Genomic DNA, 22,937 nt, shown 5'->3' on the forward strand with positions numbered 1-22,937 from the left:
GCCGCCGCGCAGCTGCTGGAGGGGGGTTGGGGGGGGGGTGCGGCGGGTCCCGAGCGCCGAGCCCGCACTGGGGAAGCTCTCGTCGCCGGCGCCAGCAAGCTTCCCGCGGCGGCTCCTCGGGAACAAAGGCGCGAGGCGGGGCGGGCGCGCCCAAGGGACCCGGGGGAGAGGAGGGAACAGCCCACCAGCCCACAGAAGTTTCTGGAGCATGGGGCTCCGGGGCGGTGGGGAGGGGAGGTGTGGAAAGATCCCTGGGTTCCTGGTCTATTGAGGTGGACACTCCGAGGCTCGCTCCAGCTCTGTGTGGGGTGGGCCTAGCGAGGAGGTACAGTGTTTTCTGGATTTGGAGGCAGGAGGCCTCTGGGACGGCCAAAGCCCTGAAGCTGCCCCTGCTTTGTACCCGGCGGCCGGGAGCTTTCGCTCGTTCACGCCACAGACTTCCTCCCAGCTTCTGCCAAACCAAGGACGCTCCCGAACTTGAAGGGGTCCTCTAGGCAGCCTTTGGGGTGCCTGAGTCCTTTCCTTGGTAACCTCCACACCAGGCGGCCTCTGGAATACGGCTTGTACACTTCAGGGATGAGAAACTCACTCCCTCAGGGGGCAGCCCATGCTGTCCTCAGGCAAATCTAAGTGCTAAAAGCCATTCTTCAGCTTCATGGAAATCTGCCTCCCTTCTGTCTGTTGACCACAGCATCACTCTGCTCTGGCCACAATGGCTTTCTGCTTCTAGAATATACTCAGGGCCTTGTCCTTGCTGTTCCCCGCCCTGCAATTCTCTTCCATCCCATCTCCTGTGTCCCCTTCCCCTATCCACCAGCAGCTTCTCCATATGGCTACCCTTGCATCCTTCAGGACTCAGCTTCTCAGAGAGGCTTTCCACCTCATCCAAAGTCCCACACACACACACACTGGTCCCCCTTTCTTGATGCCCTGTTTTAGCACCTTCAGCACTCTGGTCGTCATAGGAAATTCTCTTGTCTATGTGTCTATGGTCTATCTCCCACTAGAATATGTGCCCCATGGAGGCAGAATCCTTGTCTGCCTTACCACGAGACCCTGTAACACCAAGGCCTGACCCAGAGCAGGGAGAAGGAAGAAAGGAAGACAGAGGTGGCCAGCCCATGGTCTGAGTCCTTTCAGCAGCTTTATCTATCATCCTGAAATGCAACCTGCTCAGCCATTCCAGGGTAATATCTGGTGCAGTGTTACCAGAGGAAAGGCACTTAGCCCCAGGCCACCAAACAAATGAACAAATGAAGGAACCTTCCTCTTAGAGTCTGAGACTCAGAACAGCAGGGCCTTCCTTCCCCTGCGCTGGACTCTGCTCTGAGCTCTTGCAGCCCCAAGATGCAAGCATTTTCTTAAAACCTAAATCATGGGGCCAGACCCAAGCTTCTAGTCAATCGGAACCCCTCAGACAGCTCTGATTCCCTTGTCTTGCTCCCAGGTATAGGCAGGACTGGAGGCCAAAATAGATTTCTCCTTCATCCCTGTTAAATTGTACCTACTAGACTTGGACCTGGAATCCAGCCTCCAGGGCATTTTGAGTCCCCATTCTGCCATCTTGCCTGTTGGGATGGTGCCCAGGTTCCTGCCATCAGCAATGTCACCAGCTCTCCACATCCTTCCTCAACAACCCACTCATAAACGTGTGGAGCAGGACGCAGCCAATGGCAGCCCACTCATCAGACTCAGAACTACAGTCTTCTGTTCTGCCACCCCCAACCTAATTTCTAGTCTAGAAAACTAATCGGAAAAGTGAATAAGCTTCCCCCAGCAGGATGGGTTCTCAGCGAATTCACTTGCTGCTGCTAATCATCCACCTCTACCAAATCATCTCTTTAAAAACAAACTCTGGGGCACCTGGGTGGCTCAGTTGGTTGAGCGACTGCCTTCGGCTCAGGTCATGATCCTGGAGTCCTGGGATCGAGTCCCGCATCGGGCTCCCTGCTCAGCAGGGAGTCTGCTTCTCCCTCTGACCCTCCTCCCTCTCATGCTCTCTGTCTCTCATTCTCTCTCTCTCAAATAAATAAATAAAATCTTTAAAAAAAAATAAAAACAAACTCTGAAATGTGACCAGGACAAATCCTGAGTTCCTTATTTATGGTTTCTGGACTTATTTCCTCTTTGTAAAGATAGACATTACCTTAGCTATCTCCTGCCTTTGGGCACACACCTTATTCTCTGAGAGGCAGTGTGCATGATGGTTATATGCATTGCAACTTACTAGCTGTTATTTAACCACTGTGCCTTGGTTGAGTCATCTGAAAAATGGGGAGAACAAGAGTACTTAAATCATAGCATTGTTATGAAGATTAAATCAATTTATTCTTATAAAGCATTTACACATGACACATAATAAGCCCTCAAAAAATTAACTATTAATATTGTCACAAAAATTAGTACAGAATATGGCAGCCTCCTCTTCAACTCCCCCGGGATGTAGCCTTCCCAAGTATGAACACTGATTTTATTTCAAATGGCTCCATCCTGTCTTATGATTGCTGCCCTCCTCCAAGGACTCAGCTCTACTTCTGTGGCTCTCTCTCATTTTTTTTTTTTTTCTTAAGATTTTATTTATTTATCTGGCAGAGATAGAGAGCACAAGCAGGGGGAGTGGGAGAGGGAGAAGCAGACTCCCCGATGAGCAGGGAATCCGACACGGGGCTCGAACCCAGGACCCCAAGATCATGACCTGAGCCGACAGAGCCACCCAGGCACCCCTACTCCTGTGACTCTCAAATGTGTTCTTGCTCTTTGGCTCAGAAGACAGAGCAGCTCTGTCAGCTCCAGGCCACCTGCATGGGCAGGAGGTCTCATCCTCCTCTTCTCCCCTTGCTGTTACCTTGGGCAGGTACAGCTGGCCTACTTGTCTTGGAGTCTGGGAGGCTAGCCTCTCTCCCAGCCTTCCTACAGGTTCTGAGCCTGCATTGTGTTTGTCTGTCATTCCCCCAGTACCTGTTTCATGAACTCCTTCTCTGACACAGGGCCTCAGGATACAGCAAAGAACAAGCTGGAGAAGGCCCTGCCCTCATAAACCTTATGAGGGGGAGCGGTGTCATGGACAATGAACAAACAGACCAACAAGAGAAGGTCAGATAGTGGCAAGAACTTTGAAGGAAAGGAGAGAAGGTGAGGGAGAAGCTACTTTATTATGTCAGAGGTGAATGGCACACATTAGGGTTTTGCACATTGCCTGCAACTGACCCCAACCCTGTGCCCACATGTCCATGTGCGCTCCCCTGCTCCAAGGGCAGCCACACTGGCCTCTTTCTTTTTCCCTGCAAGCATTCACAGCTGTACACTCAGAATTTCATTTTGGCAGCCTTCCCAATAGTCTTGCCTCAAGCTCCAGGGGATTTTCTGTCTTTTCTCTACATTATTTGAAATCCACCCTCCGGAGTCCAGGGCGTTTGTCTGACTACCCACTCCCTGACTACCGAGAGTTCCCAGGTGGCCTGAGTCACCTTTCCCAGAGTTCCTGTCATTTCCACATCATCCTCCAGTTAATTCTTCCTCCAGAGTATCAGATCGAGATCCAGAGTACCCAGCCACCTCACTATTTCCTGTACCTATCGAAATCTCAATGAGACAAGAAGGAGCAGATGCACTGCTCTTAGCTAAATAGGATTCCTGGCAGATATCTAGGAGGTGAAGTCTCCCAGTGACTTCTAAATCTTATTCCTGGGGTCAGCTGGGGAGAAGCAGTAGAGCATCACCCCTGTTCTCTTGTTGGCCAGCCCATGATATACCCCCCAAATGATACCACCTCCACTCTTCTTTCATTTAAACCACCCCGCGGAAGTGAGGCTTGCTCACTCTTGGCTGTGAGGGTCTACTAATTTAGGAGCTGGTGCAAAGTGGTCTTGAGGGGGAACATGGAAGAAAGGTTCGGGATCAGGTCTAGCAAAAGCCTTGGGAAGGGGTGAGGCCACAGCAGGGTTACCCAGGATCTCTGTGGAGACTGCTAATGCTCGTCACATCGGTCCAATGTGGTGGAAGAGGGGGCAGGAGGCTGGGAGCGGGGATCTGGGCCAGGAAAAGCCCTCTTCTCCCAGCCCCTCATTCAGACTCAGGCTCCCAGCTGGGTGCCCTGAGGAGGGAAGGAGGAGATGAGGAAGGCAGGGCTGGCTCCATCCACCCAGGTCAAGGAGGGCTGGGGAGGCTGCCCAGCAAATATGACAGCCACTCTCCCTCTTAAAGAGGAACCAACTGACCCCTAGGCCTTAGGATTCTCTGCAGGCGTCATTTCCCTTGAGACTCATGATCTTCCTGATAGAAGGCAGGGAATATGTAATCATACCCATTTTACAGAGGAGAAAGCAGAGGCAGTGATCTGCTTCAAATCACTCCATGCCTTCTAGGCTGAACAAGCACCCAGGCTGACATACTCTTTCCAGAACCCTGGGAGGCTCCTCTGCCCCGAGGGCAGTGATCCCCCATGGCAGATTTGCAACCAGTGTGCAGCCGGCTCCATAAGTACTGCCTTTGGAGAACAAGGGCTGTGGGTCCCTTTACCTGGAGGGAGACTCAAGGTCGGCGCGGCTGAGGATGCCATGCTGCTGTGGGCTGTAAAGCCACTGGAAGGCTGTCAGGGTCCTCTCCTCAACTCGGAACCGTCCTTCCTGCACGTACCTGCGGGCAGGACAGGAGAGAGTGAGGGGATGGCAGGCAGCACTCTGCACAGCTTCTTTGGGAAGTTAACCCTGATTGCTGGAAAAAGATCACTGAGGGGTACCTGTCCCCAAACCTCCCCCCTGCTCATCTGCCAGAAAGCCCTGTTTCCACAAGGTCACAGTTAGAATACCCTGAAGAGGAGGCAGCCACAGGGTTTCAACTCACTGATGGAAAAGCTTTCTGAAAGTTAGCTGTCTAAAATTGAAAGGAGTCACTTGGAAGGGGTGAGTTCCCTGTCGCTGGAAGAATGTAAGCAGAGGCTAGGCAAGGGATTCAAGCATTAGACAAGGGATCATTTTCCAAGCTCCTTATAGGACTGAGATACTGGACTTCCTGATTTCCCAGCAGGAGAAGGGCTGCCCTGGAGTGTGGATCATGAGGCAGATGTCAGGATTAGGTTCTTCCAGAACCTCTCACAGGGTCTCAGCCACTGTCTGGATGGACAGTAAGCCTACAGTAAGAATGAAGGAAACTGGGCTGGGCAAGGTGAAGACAAGCGGGTCCCTCCCACTCTGGCCACCCCCTCCTGAAGTGTGAATCCATTCATGAGTTCAACATTTATTATCTACGATGATGAGCAAGAGAGACTTAATCCCTGGAGTTTACAGTCTTCTGGAGAGAGAAACCACCAAATAGTCACATGAACAATATATCATTACAGACAGGCCCTCTCGTACATTACCAGCAAGAGTGTCAGTTGGGATAACTCCTCTGCTGGACAACCTAACAACACTTGTCTAAATTACAAGTGCAGGGGCGCCTGGCTGGCTCAGTCGATAGAGCGTGTGACTCTTGATCTCAGGGTTGTAAGTTCAAGCCCCAGGTTAGGTATAGAGATTGCTTAAAAATAAAATCGGTAGAACGGCTGGGTGGCTCAGCTGGTTAAGCGACTGCCTCTGGAGCAGGGAGCCTGCTTCTCCCTCTGCCTGCCGCTCCCCCTGCTTGTGCGCTCTCTCTCTCTCTCTCTCTCTCTGTCAAATAAATTAATTTAGAAAAATAAATAAAATAAAATCTTTAAAAATTCTTTTAATTAAAAAAAATAAATTACAAGTGCACTTCCTTTGTAGGACAAGGATCCCCTTTCAGAGAATTTATCTACAGATTCTACCATGTGAACAAGGTTAAGTGGGGCATTGGTTTTTGGGTTTTTTTGTTTTGTTTTGTTTTTTTAGTAATCCTTACACCCAACATGGGGCTCAAACTCACGACCCCAAGATCAAGAGTCGCATATTCTTCCAACTGCCAGGTGCCCCTGTGGCATTGTGTATAAGAGCAAAAGTCTGGGAACAGCCTAAGCAGTCATCAGTAGGAGACTAGTTAAATAAATTATGGTACAACCATATGGAAAAAACAGTGTGCAGTCATTAAAGATGTTTTAAATGAGGATATTCTCTGTGCACTATCATGCAAAGATCTTCAAGATACATTGTTTAAAAAAAAAAAAAGTGCAGAAATAGCCATATGTGTAATTTATGTTAAAAAAGGGGGGAGAGACAAAAAGTTGAAAATAGAGCTACCATATGATCCAGCAATTGCACTACTGGGTATTTACCCCAAAGATACAAAAGTAGGGATCCGAAGGGGTACGTGCACCCCGATGTTTATAGCAGCAATGTCCACAATAGCCAAACTGTGGAAAGAGCCAAGATGTCCATCGACAGATGAATGGATAAAGAAGATGTGGTATATATATACAATGGAATATTATGCAGCCATCAAAAGGAATGAGATCTTGCCATTTGCAACGACGTGGATGGAACTGGAGGGTATTATGTTGAGTGAAATAAGTCAAAAAGAGAAAGACATGCATCATATGATCTCACTGATATGAGGAATTCTTAATCGCAGGAATCAAACTGAGGGTTGTTGGAGTGGGGGGTGGGGTGGGAGGGATGGGGTAACTGGGTGATAGACACTGGGGAGGGTATGTGCTCTGGTAAGCGCTGCGAATTGTGCAAGACTGTTGAATCTCAGATCTGTACCTCTGAAACAAATAATGCAATATATGTTAAGAAAAAAAAAAGAAGAAGAAGAAGAAGAAGAAGCTAGCGGGAGGGGAAGAATGAAGCAGGGGAAATCGGAGGGGTAGATGAACCATGAGAGACAATGGACTCTGAAAAACAAACAGGGTTCTAGAGGGGAGAGGGGTGGGAGGATGGGTTAGCCTAGTGGTGGGTATTGAGGAGGGCACATTCTGCATGGAGCACTGGGTGTTGTGCACAAACAATGAATCATGGAACACTTCATCTAAAACTAATGATGTAATGTGTGGGGATTAACATAAGAATAAAAAATAAAAAAAAAAGGGGGGGGGAGAGAGGGGCGCCTGGGTGGCTCAGTCGTTAAGCGTCTGCCTTCGGCTTAGGTCATGATCCCAGGATCCTGGGATCAAGTCCCGCATCGGGCTCCCTGCTCGGCGGGAAGCCTGCTTCTCCCTCTCCCACTCCCCCTGCTTGTGTTCACTCTCTCGCTGTGTCTCTCTCTGTCAAATAAATAAAATCTTTAAAAAAAAGGGGGGGGAGAATAAAATATGAATTCATATTTGTTTATCTTTATAGAGAGAAATTCTGGAAACACAAAAGCTAATAAAAACAGAACTGGGTGAATGGGGGCATGGGAGAGTGACTTTTTAACAATGTATGTTTTCATACAGGAGAGGTATTACCTATTCCACATGGGGTGTGTGTGTGTGAGAAAGAGAGAGAGGGGGAGAAACCACGAACTACAGAAAGTGCTATGAAAAAAAAATTGTGGGGTGCCTGGGTGGCTCAGTTGGTTAAGCGTCTGCCTTCAGCTCAGGGCATGATCCCAGGGTCCTGGGATCGAGCCCCGCATCGGGCTCCCTGCTCCATGGGAAGCCTGCTTCTCCCTCTCCCACTCCCCCTGCTTGTGTTCTCTCTCTCGCTGTGTCTCTCTCTGTCAAATAAATAAAATCTTTAAAAAAAAAAAAAATGGGAGGACTCTTGAGTGAGCTAAGGAGGCAGTGTTGGTTGCACAGGGTGATGGGTTGGACATGGGTGAAGGGGAGACCGGCAGCAAAGTTGTTCCCCAGTTCCTAGTTGGAGTGGGCAGTTGGCCACAGTGCCATTCACGCTGGACAGGAGCAGGTTTGGGAGGGAAGATTGTGACTTCCGTTTGGGACGCGACCCTCCTCTGTGATATGCTTCCTGCACCAAGATGACTCCCCTTCTGTAAAACCTGGTTCAAAGTGTGGTTCCTCCAGGAAGCCCACCCTGATTAATCCCATCCTATTCTGATGACAAGTTTCTACACCTTTCCCCGTCCGTGGACTCCCTGGGACTCAGCCCTGAATAACACTGTTGCCATCTCTGCAGGAGAAACTGGTAACACCAGTTGCCTCCAAGAAGGGGAACTGAGTGGCTGAGGAGCACTGTTTTAGTGCTTTTTGAATTTGAACCATGAGTATACTATGTATAGTATCTTTTTTTTTTTTTTTAATTTGAGGACTCTGCTGATCATGAAGTCTTAGGTCATTAGGATGAGGAGAACCCCCAGAGGTCACTCATCTGTTCCAAGAGCTTTGCTTTACAGATGAGGACATGAGGCCCAGAGCAGGCACAGGGCCTGCCCAAAGATGTGGCAGAACCAAAACCTGATAGTGATGTCCCCTCACTTCCAGGCTGATAGACACAACAGCGCTGCCCTTGACCCCACCAAGCACACACAGGCCCCCAGGCTGCGGGAGAAGTAGACCCACTCTGGGACCACGCGCACCCAAATTCTCTCCTCACTCACCACTTCCCCGTGCCTCTTGCGGGATGCAAACCCCCTCAGCTACAAGCACCACCTCTGCCTCCTTGGGGCTCCCTCTCCTTCCACTCCCGTGAGGCAAGTGGAAGGCCCTGTCCTCCACCCTGCAGGCACCCTGGCCTGGATTCAACTTACCAACTGTGGCTCAGTGATCTTCCCGCCACGAGTCCCAGATTCCTCATCGGTAACATGGGAGTGACAATAACACCCACTTTGAAGGGTTGGGGCAAGGACTACATGAAATAATGTGAGGGAATCCCTTACCACGTAGTCCTCTTTATCATCTTCCCTCCACACCATCCCCATCGTCCTTCACCAAGTCACAGGCCTTATGTGCTTTACCAATGATGGACAAACCCACACCCTCTAAGCCTCACAGCAAACCCCCTGGAACGGGTCGATTCCGTTTTAGAGATGAGGAAGAAGAGGCCAGGGGAGGGGAGTGAACTTGTCCGAGGTCACACATGCAGTCAGCTCATGGCATCCAGTGTCCTCCTAACCAGCCCCCTACACACACACACACACACACACACACACACACACACACACACCCTCTCCCTCCCCCATACCAGCCCCCACTTCCCAACCCAGACCCCTGCCCAAAACTGTTAGTGTCCTCCCACTGCATATCAAGTATCCTCCAAACTGCTCACCTGAGAGCCCGACCTCTCCCACCTTGTTCCTTTCCAGCCTTTCCCACCATGTCATGCCGCACCCCCCCACATCACACGCATGGGCCCCCGCATGTCTCATCTGTCTGTCCTTCTCTAAGCATGCCCTGCCTGTTCTTACCTCGGAGCCTTTGCTCAGGCTGTGCTCTGACCTGAACTGCCCTCCCTCCATCTCTCTCCCAGATCTGCCCGCCTCTCCTCGACTCCTCAAACCACGCTGCCTCTAAGAGTCTGTCCCTGATGCTCTAACCAGAATGAAGAGCCAGGCTCCGGCGAGGCCTCACTTAACCTTGATCACAACATTGCTCTCCACCCGCCTTTACATGAGTTATTTATGTGCCTGTCTGTCTCCTGCCAAGTGTAAAGATCGTGTCTGATCATCTCTGAAACCCCTGCAACATCCTCGCGCAGCCCTCTCGCCAAAGCCCAGCCTGCCAAAATCACAACAACAACACCGATCAATTCATCACATCCTTGGGAAGCTTCCTTCACAGAATGCTCTGGCACCGATGATCTCTATTAACGGATCCAATGTATCAACCTCACGTATCTGCTGTATTGGACCACACTGAAGGAACAGCACCCATCCCCACATATATCCCGCATTCACCTGCCATGTACCTGAAATCCTGTTGAACTGGACTCTGGGGGAAATTAAACACTGCAGAGGTTCACCCTGTGAGCCACCGTCAGCCATTGAAACCTGAGCAAGAAGCAGCTGCTCAGATTATCTCTGGGAGAGTGGCAGCCAGGAGCCCTGGACATAGTCAGGGACACTTTGAAGGGAATGGGAAGAGGGAGGGCAGAAGCTGCTCCTAGAAACAGGCCCGAGGTTCTGGGGGTGGGGTGATACCTCCAGGAGGACACAACCCATCACCAAAAGAGAAACCGGTCAGGCACTTTACAGGTTACACCTATTTTTTCAGATGAACTCTGGGCAGGCATTGAACCCTGAGCCTTGACAACATCAGGCCAAGTGAAAGAAGCTAGTGGCAAAAGACCACATGCTGTACGATTCCGTTCATATGAAATGTCTGGAATAAGCGAATCCTTAGAGAAAGTAGATTTGTGCTGGCCTAAGGCTGGGGTTGGGAGCGGGGGGGAGAGGAGAGTTGGAAGCTAATGGAGGTGATGGAGTACTGCTAACCATTATGGGGTTTCTTTACAGGGAGATGAAAATGTTCTAAAATCGATTATGGTGACGGTTGCACAACTCTGTGAAATACTAAAAACCATTGAATTTTACACATTCAATGGGTGAGTTTAGGATATGTGAATTCTATTTTAATAAAGCTCTAGGGGGGCGCCTGGGTGGCTCAGTTGGTTAAGCGACTGCCTTCAGCTCAGGTCATGATCCCAGGGTCCTGGGATCGAGTCCCGCATCGGGCTCCCTGCTCTGCGGGGAGCCTGCTTCTCCCTCTCCCACTCCCCCTGCTTGTGTTCCCTCTCTCGCTGTGTCTCTCTCTGTCAAATAAATAAATAAAATCTTTAAAAAATAATAATAATAATAAAGCTCTAGGAGCACCTGGGTGGCTCAGTCAGTGAAGCATCTACCTTCAGCTCAGGTCGTGACCCCAGGGTCCTGGGATCAAGTCCCACATTGGGCTCCCTGCTCAGCAGGGAGTCTGCTTCTCCTTCTCCCTCTGCCCCTCCCCCTGCTTGCACTCTCTCTCTCTCTCTCAAATAAATAAATAAAATCTTTAAAAGAACATTTTTTAAAAATTAAAAAATAAAGCTCTTGTAAAAAAGCAAACATCCATGCTCTTACAAAAAAGCAAACATCCATGAGTGTATACTGATATAAATAAATGAATAAATAAATAAATGGGGGAAAGAGATCAATCTTCCATGCAGAAGAATTCCAAACAATATATGTAAAAACTCTGCCCTCCAGGGAGCAGATCACAACTCCACTCTACTTAAAGGTGAGCTTCACATAGTAACTTCCTTCCCAAGAGTACTCTATGGGAAGGGAGAGGGGAACAGTAACCTTCCAGCTGAGAAGGCTGACAAACACTAACTCAGCCAGGTGACCAAAGTCAATACGGACCGGGATAAATCACGTTAATGGTATGTACCCTCGATATGATGTGATGACATGGCACTCCAACCCTGTGATCCTTCTCCCAAAAGTTCATAACCCCTAATCATGAGGGGTTTTCTCTAATTGCGAGAAAAACATCAGACAAATTCCTCTTGAGGGATGTTCTACAAAAAGACCAGTACGTCCTGAACTGTCAAGGTCATCAAAAACAAGGAAAGTCCGAGGGGCACCTGGATGGCTCAGTCAGGTGTCTGCCTTCAGCTCATCTGATGATCTTGGGGTCCTGGGATGGAGCCCTTGTCAGGCTCCCTGCTCAACAGGAAAGCTGCTTCTCTCTCTCCCTCTGCCCCTCCCCTTCTTGTGCTCTCTCTCTCTCTCTCACTCGCTCTCTCTCAAACAAACAAAAATCTTAAAGAAAACAAGGAAAGTCTGAGAAACTGTCAGAGCCAACAGGATCCTAAGGAGGAATGACAACTACATGTAATGCAGTATCCAGATGGGACCCTAGAACAGAAAAAGGACATTAGGGAAATACTAAAGAATCTAAATAACCTATGGATTTTAGTTAATAATAATATATCAATATTGGTTCATTCATGTAACAAATGTACCATACTCGTGTATGATGTTCATAGGGGAAACTGAGTGTAGGGTATATGGGGCTCTCTATACTATCTTCTCAATTTTCCTGTAAATCTAAAACTGTTCTAAAATAAAAAACTTTAAAAAAAGATGAATTCCCATGATAAACAAAGAGCTTTTACAGATCAATATGGAAAAATATTTAATGAGCAAACAAGTAGGGGAGAAAAAAGGGCAAAGGAAATTATAGTTTCTACTTTACAAAAGTAGAAACACAAAAGGCCAATAAACATGAATAAAATGCAACTTTTCTTAAAGAAATGAAAATTACAGGAACAATGAGAGCATATTTTTTTTCACTGGTGAGACTGGCCAAGTTTTAAAAGTTTGTTAATTCCCGGGGCGCCTGGGTGGCTCAGTCGTTAAGCGTCTGCCTTCGGCTCGGGTCATGATCCCATTGTCCTGGGATCGAGCCCTGCATCGGGCTTCCCGCTCTGCGGGAGGCCTGCTTCTCCCTCTCCCCTCCCCCTGCTTGTGTTCCCTCTCTCACTCTGTCTCTCTCTGTCAAATAAATAAATAAAATCTTTAAAAAAAAAAAGTTTGTTAATTCCCAGTGTGAGTAAAGTTGTGGAGAAAGTGGCATCTCACACATCATTGGAGATAATATGAAATGGTACAATTTCTTTGGAGGTCAGGTCGGCAGTATCTTTCACAATGTGCACGTTTTACTTTGCAATTTTACTGTGCAATTTTACATTGAAGATTATATGCAACCATTACTTTTGCACATGTTTGCATGGAATAGGTTTAAAGATGTTCATTGCCACAATATGTGTAATATCAAAATATTCGAAACACCCTAAAAGGTCATCAGTAGAGGCTGGGTAGAGAAATTACGGTCCAATTCATAGTGGAATACCCTGCAGCCAATAAAAAGAATATTGCCAGAGCACACTGCTCGGCTTCTCAACGACTTACACAGCCTTGGCCTCGAGCCTCCTGGGCTCTCTCCCCCAGACTCGAAGGCCCCACTGTCAGAACCTGGGCAGGGCCCAGCACAGGCTCTCAGATAGAACAGGAAGGCTGATGATCCAGCAATTGCACTACTGGGTATTTACCCCAAAGATACAAAAGTAGGGATCCGAAGGGGTACGTGCACCCCGATGTTTATAGCAGCAATGTCCACAATAGCCAAACTGTGGAAAGAGCCAAGATGTCCATTGACAGATGAATGCATAAAGAAGATGTGGTATATATATACAATGGAATATTATGCAGCCATCAAAAGGAATGAGATCTTGCCATTTGCAACGACGTGGATGGAACTGGAGGGTATTACGTTGAGTGAAATAAGTCAAACAGAGAAAGACATGTATCATATGATCTCACTGATATGAGGAATTCTTAATTGTAGGAAACAAACTGAGGGTTGCTGGAGTGGGGGGTGGGATGGGAGGGATGGGGTGACTGGGTGATAGACACTGGGGAGGGTATGTGCTCTGGTAAGTGCTGTGAGTTGTGCAAGACTGTTGAATCTCAGATCTGTACCTCTGAAACAAATAATGCAATATATGTTAAGAAAAAAAAAAGAAGAAGAAGATAGCGGGAGGGGAAGAATGAAGCGGAGGAAATCGGAGGGGTAGATGAACCATGAGAGACGATGGACTCTGAAAAAGAAACAGGGTTCTAGAGGGGAGAGGGGTGGGAGGATGGGTTAGCCTGATGGTGGGTATTGAGGAGGGCACATTCTGCACGGAGCACTGGGTGTTATGCACAAACAATGAATCATGGAACACTTCATCTAAAACTAATGATGTAATGTATGGGGATTAACATAAGAATAAAAAAAAAAGAAAAAAAAAAGAACAGGAAGGCTGAAAACTGGAACTATTTAACAGCCTGTGCTGTTGATGAACCCAATCAAATTCTAATTTAGTTTTTGGTACTTTATGGAGAATTTGGAGGAGAGTCCAATGCAAGAGGACAATTCTGAAAGGTAAGTGAATATGAGGATTTTTTTTTTACATATACCTGTCATTATATTATGCAGAGTACATTCACTGCCCTAAAAATCCTCTGTGCTCTGCCTACTCATCTCCCCCCACCCCCCACGCACAAACACAAAAGACTTTGCCTTTTCCAGAATGTCCTATAGTTGGAACCACTCAGGATGCAGCTTCTTTCACGGACTCGTGTGTATTTAAGGTTCCTCCTTGTCTTTTCATGGCTTGATGGCTGATGTCTTTTTAGTACCAAAAGATATCCCACTGTCTGGCTGTGCCAGTTTATTTATCCAATCACCTACTGAAGAACACCTTGGTTGATTCCAACTTTAGCAGTTATGAATAAATCGGATATAAACATCCACATGCAGGTATTCGTGTGGACATGAGTTTTCAGCTGAGGAGCGAGATTGCTCGATCGTATGGTAAGAATATGTTTAGTTTTGCAAGAAACCACCAAACTGTCTTCCAAAGTAGTCATCCCATTTTGCATTCCCACCAGCAATTCCTGTTGTTCCTCATCCTCGCCAGCATTTGCTGCCACCAGTGTTCCAGAATTAGGCCATTCTGACAGGTGTGCAGTAATATCTCATAGTTGTTTTAAGCCTCTACTTCTTTTAAAAGCATACATTTCAACAGACTATCGATACAGTTTTTAAATTATCCTAATTCTCAGGCGCCTGGGTGGCTCAGTTGGTTAAGTGACTGCCTTCGGCTCAGATCATGATCCTGGAGTCCCTGGATCGAGTCCCTGGATCGAGTCCCTGGATCGAGTCCCGCATCGGGCTCCCTGCTCAGCAGGGAGTCTGCTTCTCCCTCTGACCCTCCCCCCTCTCAAGTGCTCTCTCTCTCATTCTCTCTTTCTCAAATAAATAAATAAAATCTTAAAAATAAATTAATAAATTATCCTAATTCTCAGAGCACCTGGGTGGCTCGGTTAAGCATCTGCCTTCGTCTCAGGTCATGGTCCCGGGGTCCTGGGATCGAGTCTCGCACTGGGCTCCCTGCTTGACCGGGAGCCTGCTTCTCCCTTTTCCTGCCGCTCCCCCTGCTTATGCTCTCTCTCAAATAAATAAATAAAATCTTTAAAAAAATAAAATAAAATATCCTAATTCTTGAAAGATCATAATTCTCCCACAAATTTGAACATGGCACAGTTAAAGCTTACCACAGTTAAAGTTTAAAAGTGGTTCTGCCTTGGGCGCCTGGGTGGCTCAGTTGGTTAAGCGACTGCCTTCGGCTCAGGTCATGATCCTGGAGTCCCGGGATCGAGTCCTGCATCGGGCTCCCTGCTCAGCAGTGGGTCTGCTTCTCCCTCTGCCCTCTTCCCTCTCGTGGTCTCTGTCTCTCATTCTCTCTCTCTCAAATAAATAAAATCTTAAAAAAAAAAAAAGTGGTTCTGCCTTGAGTTTTCACTTTTATTTTTTTGAAGACTTTACTTATTTATTTATTTGAGAGAGAGAGCACACAAGCAGGTGGAGGGGCAGGGGGAAAGGGAGAAACAGACTCACTGCTGAGCAAGGAGCCCGATGTGGGACTCGATCCCAGGACCCTGGGATCAGGACCTGAGCGAAAGGCAGATGCTTAACCAACTGAGCCACCCAGGCGCCCTGGGTTTTCATTTTCAAAAAGCACTTGAAGCATTTTATTTTATGAGAGAACCACTCAAGTCTCACCCCATATTCTGTGGCTATTCAGGTGTGTCTATGCCCTGATATACCATGAGCACATTAAAAGGGTAGCCAATCTGAACAGCTGAAAAACTTTATTACCAAGGAGTTCCAAGAGCTCAACAGATGCATTCATTTCCTGCAGAACTGGTACAAACTATACCAATAGCTTAGGGTATGAATTTAATCAGAGTTCTTTCCTAATGAGTCACTTGAATCCTCCTTCCCCCTCAACCTCTATTATTATAAAGTTTAATATCTTGCTTTTGAATGCTCCAAAAACCCCCAAAGCCTTACTCAGTTCTGCTTCTGAAATACCAGATGTAGAGAGAACTGTAGTCAGCAGCCCTCTAGTGCTCTTGCTCTCTGCACCACAAGGTGGCACTGTTGAACACCAGTCCTGCACAGCCTGGTGGACGCACAAACCGCTGTGGGGAGGTCCTTGGTCTGTATCTGCTGTTTCTGCAGTGGTGTGCCACATTTGGCCTCCAAAGGGGGCTCCCTTGCTTCACGTTCAGACATTATTCCCCCAAGGAGACCCTGAGCAGCGTCCACGAGCTTCCAGGTGTTGAGCCTGAATCATTCACCACTTAGACTCCCAAGTTTTTCTGAGTAAGTTTTATGGACTGAGTGTTTGTGCCCCCGCCCTTATCCCCTCACCCCCACCTCAAATTTATATATTCAATACAACTCTGTTGGGGCCTTTGTGGAACTAAGGTTAGATAAGGCCCTGACCCAATAGAATTTGAGTCCATATAAGAAAAGCTCTCTCACCATGTTGAAGACACAGGGAGAAGGCAGCCATCCGTAAGCCAGGAAGAGGGCTCTCACCAGAACCTCGCCATGCTGGCATCCTGATCTTGGATTTCCACCCTCCAGAACTGTGAGAAAATAGATGCCTGTTGTTTAAGCCACCTAGTCCATGATGGTCTCTTCTTTTTCTTCTCTTTAAATCTATTTATTTATTTTTAAAGATTTATTTCTTTATTTTAGAGAGAGAGGGCGCCAACATGAGTGGGGGGAGGGGCAGAGGGAGAGAAGCAAACTCCCCGCTGAGTGTGGAGCCTGACCCGGGGCTCAACCCGGGGCCCCACGAGGCATTCGATCTCACGACCCTGACTGAGATAAAGACCTGAGTCAAAATCAAGAGTCAGACGCTTAAGTGACTGAGCCACCCAGGCACCCCTTTAAACCGATTTATAAGAGCACTTCTTACATTTAGCACATTAGCAGTTAGCTTGTTTTGTGTAAATATCGTTGTTGTTTTTTTAAAGATTTTATTTATTTATTTGACAGAGAGAGACAGAGAGAGAGGGAACACAAGCAGGGGGAGTAGTAGAGGGAGAAGCAGGCTTCCTGCTGAGCAGGGAGCCCGACGCGGGGCTCGATCCCAGCACCCTGGGATCATGACCAGAGCCAAAGGCAGCCGCTTAACCGACTGAGCCACCCAGGCACCCCTGTGTAAATATTGTTATCCAGATTCTAGTTTGCCTTTTAACTTTATTGCGGGTTTGCCTGAGTTTTTGTTGCCCAATAATTTACCATTCATTACCCTCTCTATCACTCAAAACTCTGTGGTTGCGGGGCGCCTGGGTGGCTCAGTCGTTAAGCGTCTGCCTTCAGCTCAGGTCATGATCCCAGGTCCTGGGATCGAGCCCCGCATCGGGCTCCCTGCTCCACCGGAAGCCTGCTTCTCCCTCTCCCACTCCCCCTGCTTGTGTTCCCTCTCTCACTGTGTCTCTCTCTGTCAAATAAATAAATAAAATCTTCACAAAAAAAAAAAAACTCTGTGGTTGGGGTAGAGCTGACCCCAGGCCTCAGCTCCCTAAGTGGGCACATGACGCAGCCTAGCCCAACTGAGCAGTCCATCCCCCAGCTCCTGGTGATTGGCTCTAGGATGGTCATGGGACCCAAGCCAGGCCGATAAGATGACATCCTGAGACTGGCTGGGACTACTGAGAAAGGAGAGCTCTTTCCATGAGGGTTGCTAACAGGAGAGCTGCCCACAGCTGCTGTAGCCAACTTGCCTCCACAAGAGAATAAGAGGAAAACAGAGGAACGAAGAGCAGAGAGCATTATTTGGTGACATTTGAGCACCTGAGAGCAGTTGTGCCTGAAACACAAAAAGTCCCTGGAGTTCTCAGTTCTGTGAGCCAATATATCCCCTTTTCTCTTGAGCCAGTTCGAGTGGAGCAAACTGACTCAGCTTAATTCTGGAACCAGGGGCCAAGGCTGACATGTTGGGAGCATACCATGAGGATCACAGGGTGTCTTGCCCTCAAGAGTGCTCCCTGCCAAGCTGCCTGACAACTCTTCAGGACCTTCTCATGGCAAAGGGCTTTCACCTGGGGGTGAAAGGTAACCCCAGACCTTTCTGGGGTTAGGGTTATTGTTAGGTCACTAACAATAATTCATGCATCACCCGGTTCAGCCCAGGATCCAACCCAGCCAGGCAATACCAGGGCAGAGAGAGAGAGAGGGAGAGATTCAGAGCAGGAATCTAAGCTCTACCCCTTTAAAACTTCCTACTTCCTCCCCCGTGAAGCACACTGATCTGAGCACACTGATCTGCAGTGGTGGTGCCTCCTTACCAGGGAGAGGACACTAGCTTTCCACCAACTCTTCAAACAGATTAACTCTACTTTTATCTGATTTATATATTTGGGGTTTAATCTGAAAAGTGGTTCCACTTCTAAATAATAATGTTGATTATTTAGACTTTGATTTTTGGAATCCTCCCAGCGCAGAGGTGGGCTGAGCAGGCTGGACACCCAATGACCCCTCCTGCTCTGACATGCTAGGATTTTCTGACAATGGGAACTTGGATGCATGGCCAGGCTGGGTGGGATGGTCCAGGAAATAAGCAAAACAGAGGAGCAGTTAACCCCCTGGGCAAGACCTGGGCATAAACCCTGACTCAGCCACTTGTTTGCTGGGTGGCCTTGACTAACCACTTTTCTCCTCTAAGCCTGTTTCCTCATCTGTAAAATGGGGTGCTAATACCTTCCTCTGAGCATCACTATGAAGAGTAAGTGCAACACCTGGATCCTGGAGTCAGAAGAAAAGTGAGCAGGAAGCCCAGGTTGTTATTATTGATGATATTATTCCTATCTGTATTCCAGCTACAGAATATACCTGGTGAGATGTGTCCAGAATGTTACTTCAGAGATGCTCCCTGGTCCTGATGTGGGTGGGATAATGTGGGATGGGGAGTGGTCCCAGCCAGACATTCTCCTTCGATTCTTGGAGTTCTCCCAAAGCAGGTTACCTTGCATTCTAAACCCCGCCAAGCAGAGGTCAGGCCTCTGGCTGAAGCAGTCCTCAACGTTCGGACACTGGGGACATAGGCCCAACCCAGGTGACTCCCGGCGCTGCGTCTGAAACCCGCTCAGCCCGCAGTCAGGTAACCTGATACCCACAGGCCTGGGCAGAACTGCGGTGGGGGTAGGGGCAACCACTCACGTACGCAGGGACCTCTTCCCTCACCTCCCAGGCCCCCGTCTCTAAGTCCACAACCCCGAAGTGCACCCCACCCTCAGAGGTCCCTGTGTAGATAGACAAGGGTAGCTCCTTGAACAGGGGAGCTGAAGGTTGTGGGTTGTGCAGCCTGGGGCCCAATACCGTGGCCCGACCAAAGCAGCAGAAGGAATGGAGGTAGGCGGGGGACCCCCATGGCACAAATCAGAAAGCTGAGGGTGGGAATTAAAGGAAGGAGGGAAGCCCTGCCTATGAGCCTGTGGAAGGGGGGCCGGGGTCCCTCCAAAGCCTGACGTCAGGGACAGGGTCCCGGGTCCCAGTGCCCATCTGTCTGGGGAGCCGCAAAGACCCCGCGCGGGGACGCGGGATGGTTACGACCAGGCAGTCCAGAGCCTCTCGGTAAACCCGGCCCCGCAACCTCAGCTCGAGAAGAAACTTTGGGCCAGCGCCCCGCGCTTTCCCGCGCCCAGCCGGACCTCGCGGCGCAGGGAGCGCGGGTTCGCGCCCGCACCAGGCCCCGCGCGCCGCCCCCCCGCCACCCCCGTGCCCACTCACCAGCGCACCAGCTGCCAGCGCTTCTCCCCCGGCGCCCGGCGGCCCGCCATGCCTCGGCCCGCCGCCCATCGGCTCCCTGCCCGCCGCGGGCCACTGGGCGGAGGCAAGTCCGGCTGCCGCAGGCCAGTGCCGAGGGCGCGCTCGCGGGCGCGGGTCCCGGCGGGCGGGGCGGGCGGGGCGGGCGCGACGCGACTCCGCCTGGAGCCCGGGCCGTGCGGTCGGCGGCGCTCATCTCTGGTGCGGCCGCGGCCCCGCCCCTGGAGCTGGCTGGGCTGGGGCTGGGGCTGGGGCTGCGGCTGGGGCTGGGGCAGGGGCTGGGGCTGGGGCTGGGGCTGGGGCTGGGGCAGGGGCTGGGGCTGGGGCAGGGGCAGGGGCTGGGGCTGGGGCTGGGGCTGGGGCTGGGGCTGGGGCTGCGCGCTCCTGCGCCGCAGAGGCGAGGCCACAGCCCGTCCGCTCGCTGCCCGGCGGCGCCGAAGAGCCGGGTTTCTTCGGAGCACTGCGTGAGGAGTCAGGTTCTCAGAGTTCTACTGCGAGGGAAACCGGATTTGCTGAGTGACGAGGCCTTTCTCCCTTTCGACACCTGCTCTGCCTACCTGGAAAGTTAAGCATGCAAAATTAAATCACTCTCAATACCTAAAATGAAAACTGGTGGGCCCTACAGATTATTAAAATATTTTAAAGGGACTGTATTGAAAACAGTAGGACATTGGCCCGGCATGCTGCCCGACCCTAGGACCAGCTCCATCCAGGCTTCAAGCTACCTCCGCCCCAGGATCGCTTACATTCCTGGAGTTGAGCAGAGACCAGTCTGGCCGACAGCATCGTAAGAGCATGCTTCTCAAGCCTTGTTTGAAGCACCTGAGTTTTAGACATGTTTATAAATATAGAGGTTGCCTGCACATTGCACAGTGCCCTCCAAATTCACCTGCCTCCCATACCAGGACAGCCCACATCCTTTGCAGGAGGGAAACATGCTGAGAGGAGAAAACCTGGCCTCCAGTGTGAAGATCCTGAGAGCTTGCCTACTTCTTAGGGACTGTTGGCCATACCCAGGAGTATTGAAAAAGTTCGTAGGGAAATCCAAAAGCTACTGACATTTGCTATTATATCCATAGGTGCCTTCCCCAGTGTTCAATGAAAACCAAAATTGCGTATATCCTAAGAATCCTCACCAAAGCTTTCCACTATGTCTGAAGAAGTGACAGGAAGCAACAGGGGACGAAGAATGTAACCAACACAGAGGCATCACATAAAAAGAAGACAAGGTAGGTTGGCAGCTTGCCTTTGACCTTCAAGTGTATCCTGATGCTACTAATTGCCTTTGAGCATCCTTTTTTTGGGCGGGGGGCCAAGGGAGAGGGAGAAAGAGAATGTTAAGCAGGCTCCATGCCCAGCAGGGAGCCCCACGAGGGGCTCAATCTCAAACCCTGAGATCATGACCTGAGCCAAAATTAAGATTTGGACACTTAACCAAATGAGTCACCCAGGCGCCCCTGAGCATCCTTTCTTTAAGTTTTCCCAGTTTAATTAACACAGAAACCAAGGAAACAAACAGAAAGTCCAAAAACATCCCCAAAGATGTGTGTGTGTGATGATGTATTTCAGATTGGTGGGGGAAATGGTGATGGGACAATTAGTTAGCCATTTATGGGCAGGGGAGAAAAGTGTCTATTTCACATCACAAAATATAGTTCAAATGAATTATAAATATAAGTGGATAAATATATATAAAGGACTAGAAAAAATATATAGTATTTCATTATGTATTAAAGTGGGCGGTGGGTTTTTTTCAGCTTGACATCAATGTCAGATGCCATAAAGGAAGAAATCAATGGATCTGACCAAAATAAAAATATTTAACCTTAGCAAATCAGAAAAATATGATGAGCAAAATTAAAAGGCAAATGTCAAACTTAAATGTTTCTAAAATATATGCCTGTATCTGTACATCCATGTTCATTATTAGCAGCATTATTCACAATAGCAGAGGGATACATCCAAGTATCCATGGATGGGTGAATGGATGAGAAAAATGTGGTACACACCTATAATGGAATAGTCTTCAGCCTTAAAAAGGAAGGAAATTCTGACATGTGCTACAATAGGGATGACGCTTGAGGACATTATGCTAAGTGAAAGAAGCCAGTCACAAAAATATGATACTGTATGATACCACTTATATGGGGTACCTAGAATAGTCAACTTTATAGAGACAGAAAGCAGAACGGTGGTTGCTAGGATCTTGAGTTAGAGTGAGGAAGAATGGAGAGTTAGTGTTTAATTGACAGAGAGTTTCAGTTTTGTAAGCTGAAAATAATTCTGGAAATTGATAGTGGTGATGGTTGCACAACAATGTGAATGTACTTCATGCCACTGAACTTAAAAACAGTTAAGATAGTAAATTTTAGGGATGCCTGGTGGCTCACTCTGTTAAGCGTCTGCCTTCGGCTCAGGTCATAATCCAATAGGGTCCTGGGATCAAGTCCCACATCGGCTCCCTGCTCAGCGGGAAACCTGCTTCTCCCTCTGCCTGCCACTCCCCCTGCTTGTGCTCGCACTCTCTCTCTCAAATAAATAAATAAAATCTTTAAAAAAGAGAGAGAGATAGTAAGTTTTATGTTATGTGTATCTTACTACAATAAAAAACTGAAACATTGAAAGTTTTTATTATAAAAGAATAAGACATGAACGTTCCAATAGAGAAATGAGTGAACATGAACAAACAACTCATGCAAGAAATATAAATAGCGCTAGAAACTAATTACTCAAAAATTTAAATGTGGTACCATTTTTTATTTGTCAAATTTGGGACAGCTGGTTGTTGCTATTTTTAATTATCCCACTCAGGGTTTGTATGGAGAAGGGAAGTGGGCAGTCCTAATCATGACTGAAGGACGAGTACAAATTGGTCCAACTATGGGGCATGGCAATTTTTTTTTAAGACTTTATTTATTCATTTCTGAGAGAGACAGAGAGAGAACAAGCAGGGGGAGAGGCAAAGGGAGAGGGAGAGGGAGAAGCAGACTCCTTGCTGAGCAAGGAGCCTGATGCGGGACTCGATCCCAGGACCCTGGGATCATGACCTGAGCCGAAGGCAGACCTTTAACCATCTGAGCCACCCAGGCGCCCCTGGAGCATGGCAATTTGACAGGACGATCAAAAGCCATCAGATGGATGTGTCTCTTGACAGTAATTTCTCTTTTTAGAATTCATCCTGAGATGATTAAAAATGTGAAAACAGGTCCTCTGTAGAAGACAGCATTGTTTACAATAGAGTAAAACTGGAAACACACAAAAGTCCAACAGGAGGTTAGTCGCAGCAACTTCTTCCTAGAAACATCGCCAAAGGCAAGGGAAGCAAGGGCAAAAATGAACTATTGGGACTTCATCAAGATAAAAAGCTTTTGCACAGCAAAAGAAACAGTCCACAAAACCAAAAGACAACTGACAGAATGGGAGAAGATATTTGCAAATGACATATCAGATA

At 48.5% G+C, this 22,937-nt stretch overlaps 1 protein-coding gene across 1 annotated transcript in view; it reads right to left on the reverse strand.

The window, feature by feature from the left end:
* RAP1GAP2 (RAP1 GTPase activating protein 2) overlaps nucleotides 1–19,530 on the reverse strand; it is a 228,474-nt gene extending 208,944 nt beyond the window's left edge. The window contains exons 1-2 of the mRNA XM_035027528.1: nucleotides 19,451–19,530; nucleotides 4,519–4,635 (exon numbers count right to left, since the gene is read on the reverse strand). Coding sequence (XP_034883419.1) covers nucleotides 4,519–4,635; nucleotides 19,451–19,500 — 167 coding nt within the window. The 5' untranslated portion in view covers nucleotides 19,501–19,530. The remainder of the gene's footprint in view (nucleotides 1–4,518; nucleotides 4,636–19,450) is intronic.
* Nucleotides 19,531–22,937: the final 3,407 nt, after the last annotated feature.

The sequence above is a fragment of the Mirounga leonina genome, unplaced genomic scaffold (assembly GCF_011800145.1).
Source record: "Mirounga leonina isolate KUSES-001 unplaced genomic scaffold, KU_Mleo_1.0 Mir_200, whole genome shotgun sequence".
NCBI lineage: Eukaryota > Metazoa > Chordata > Mammalia > Carnivora > Phocidae > Mirounga > Mirounga leonina.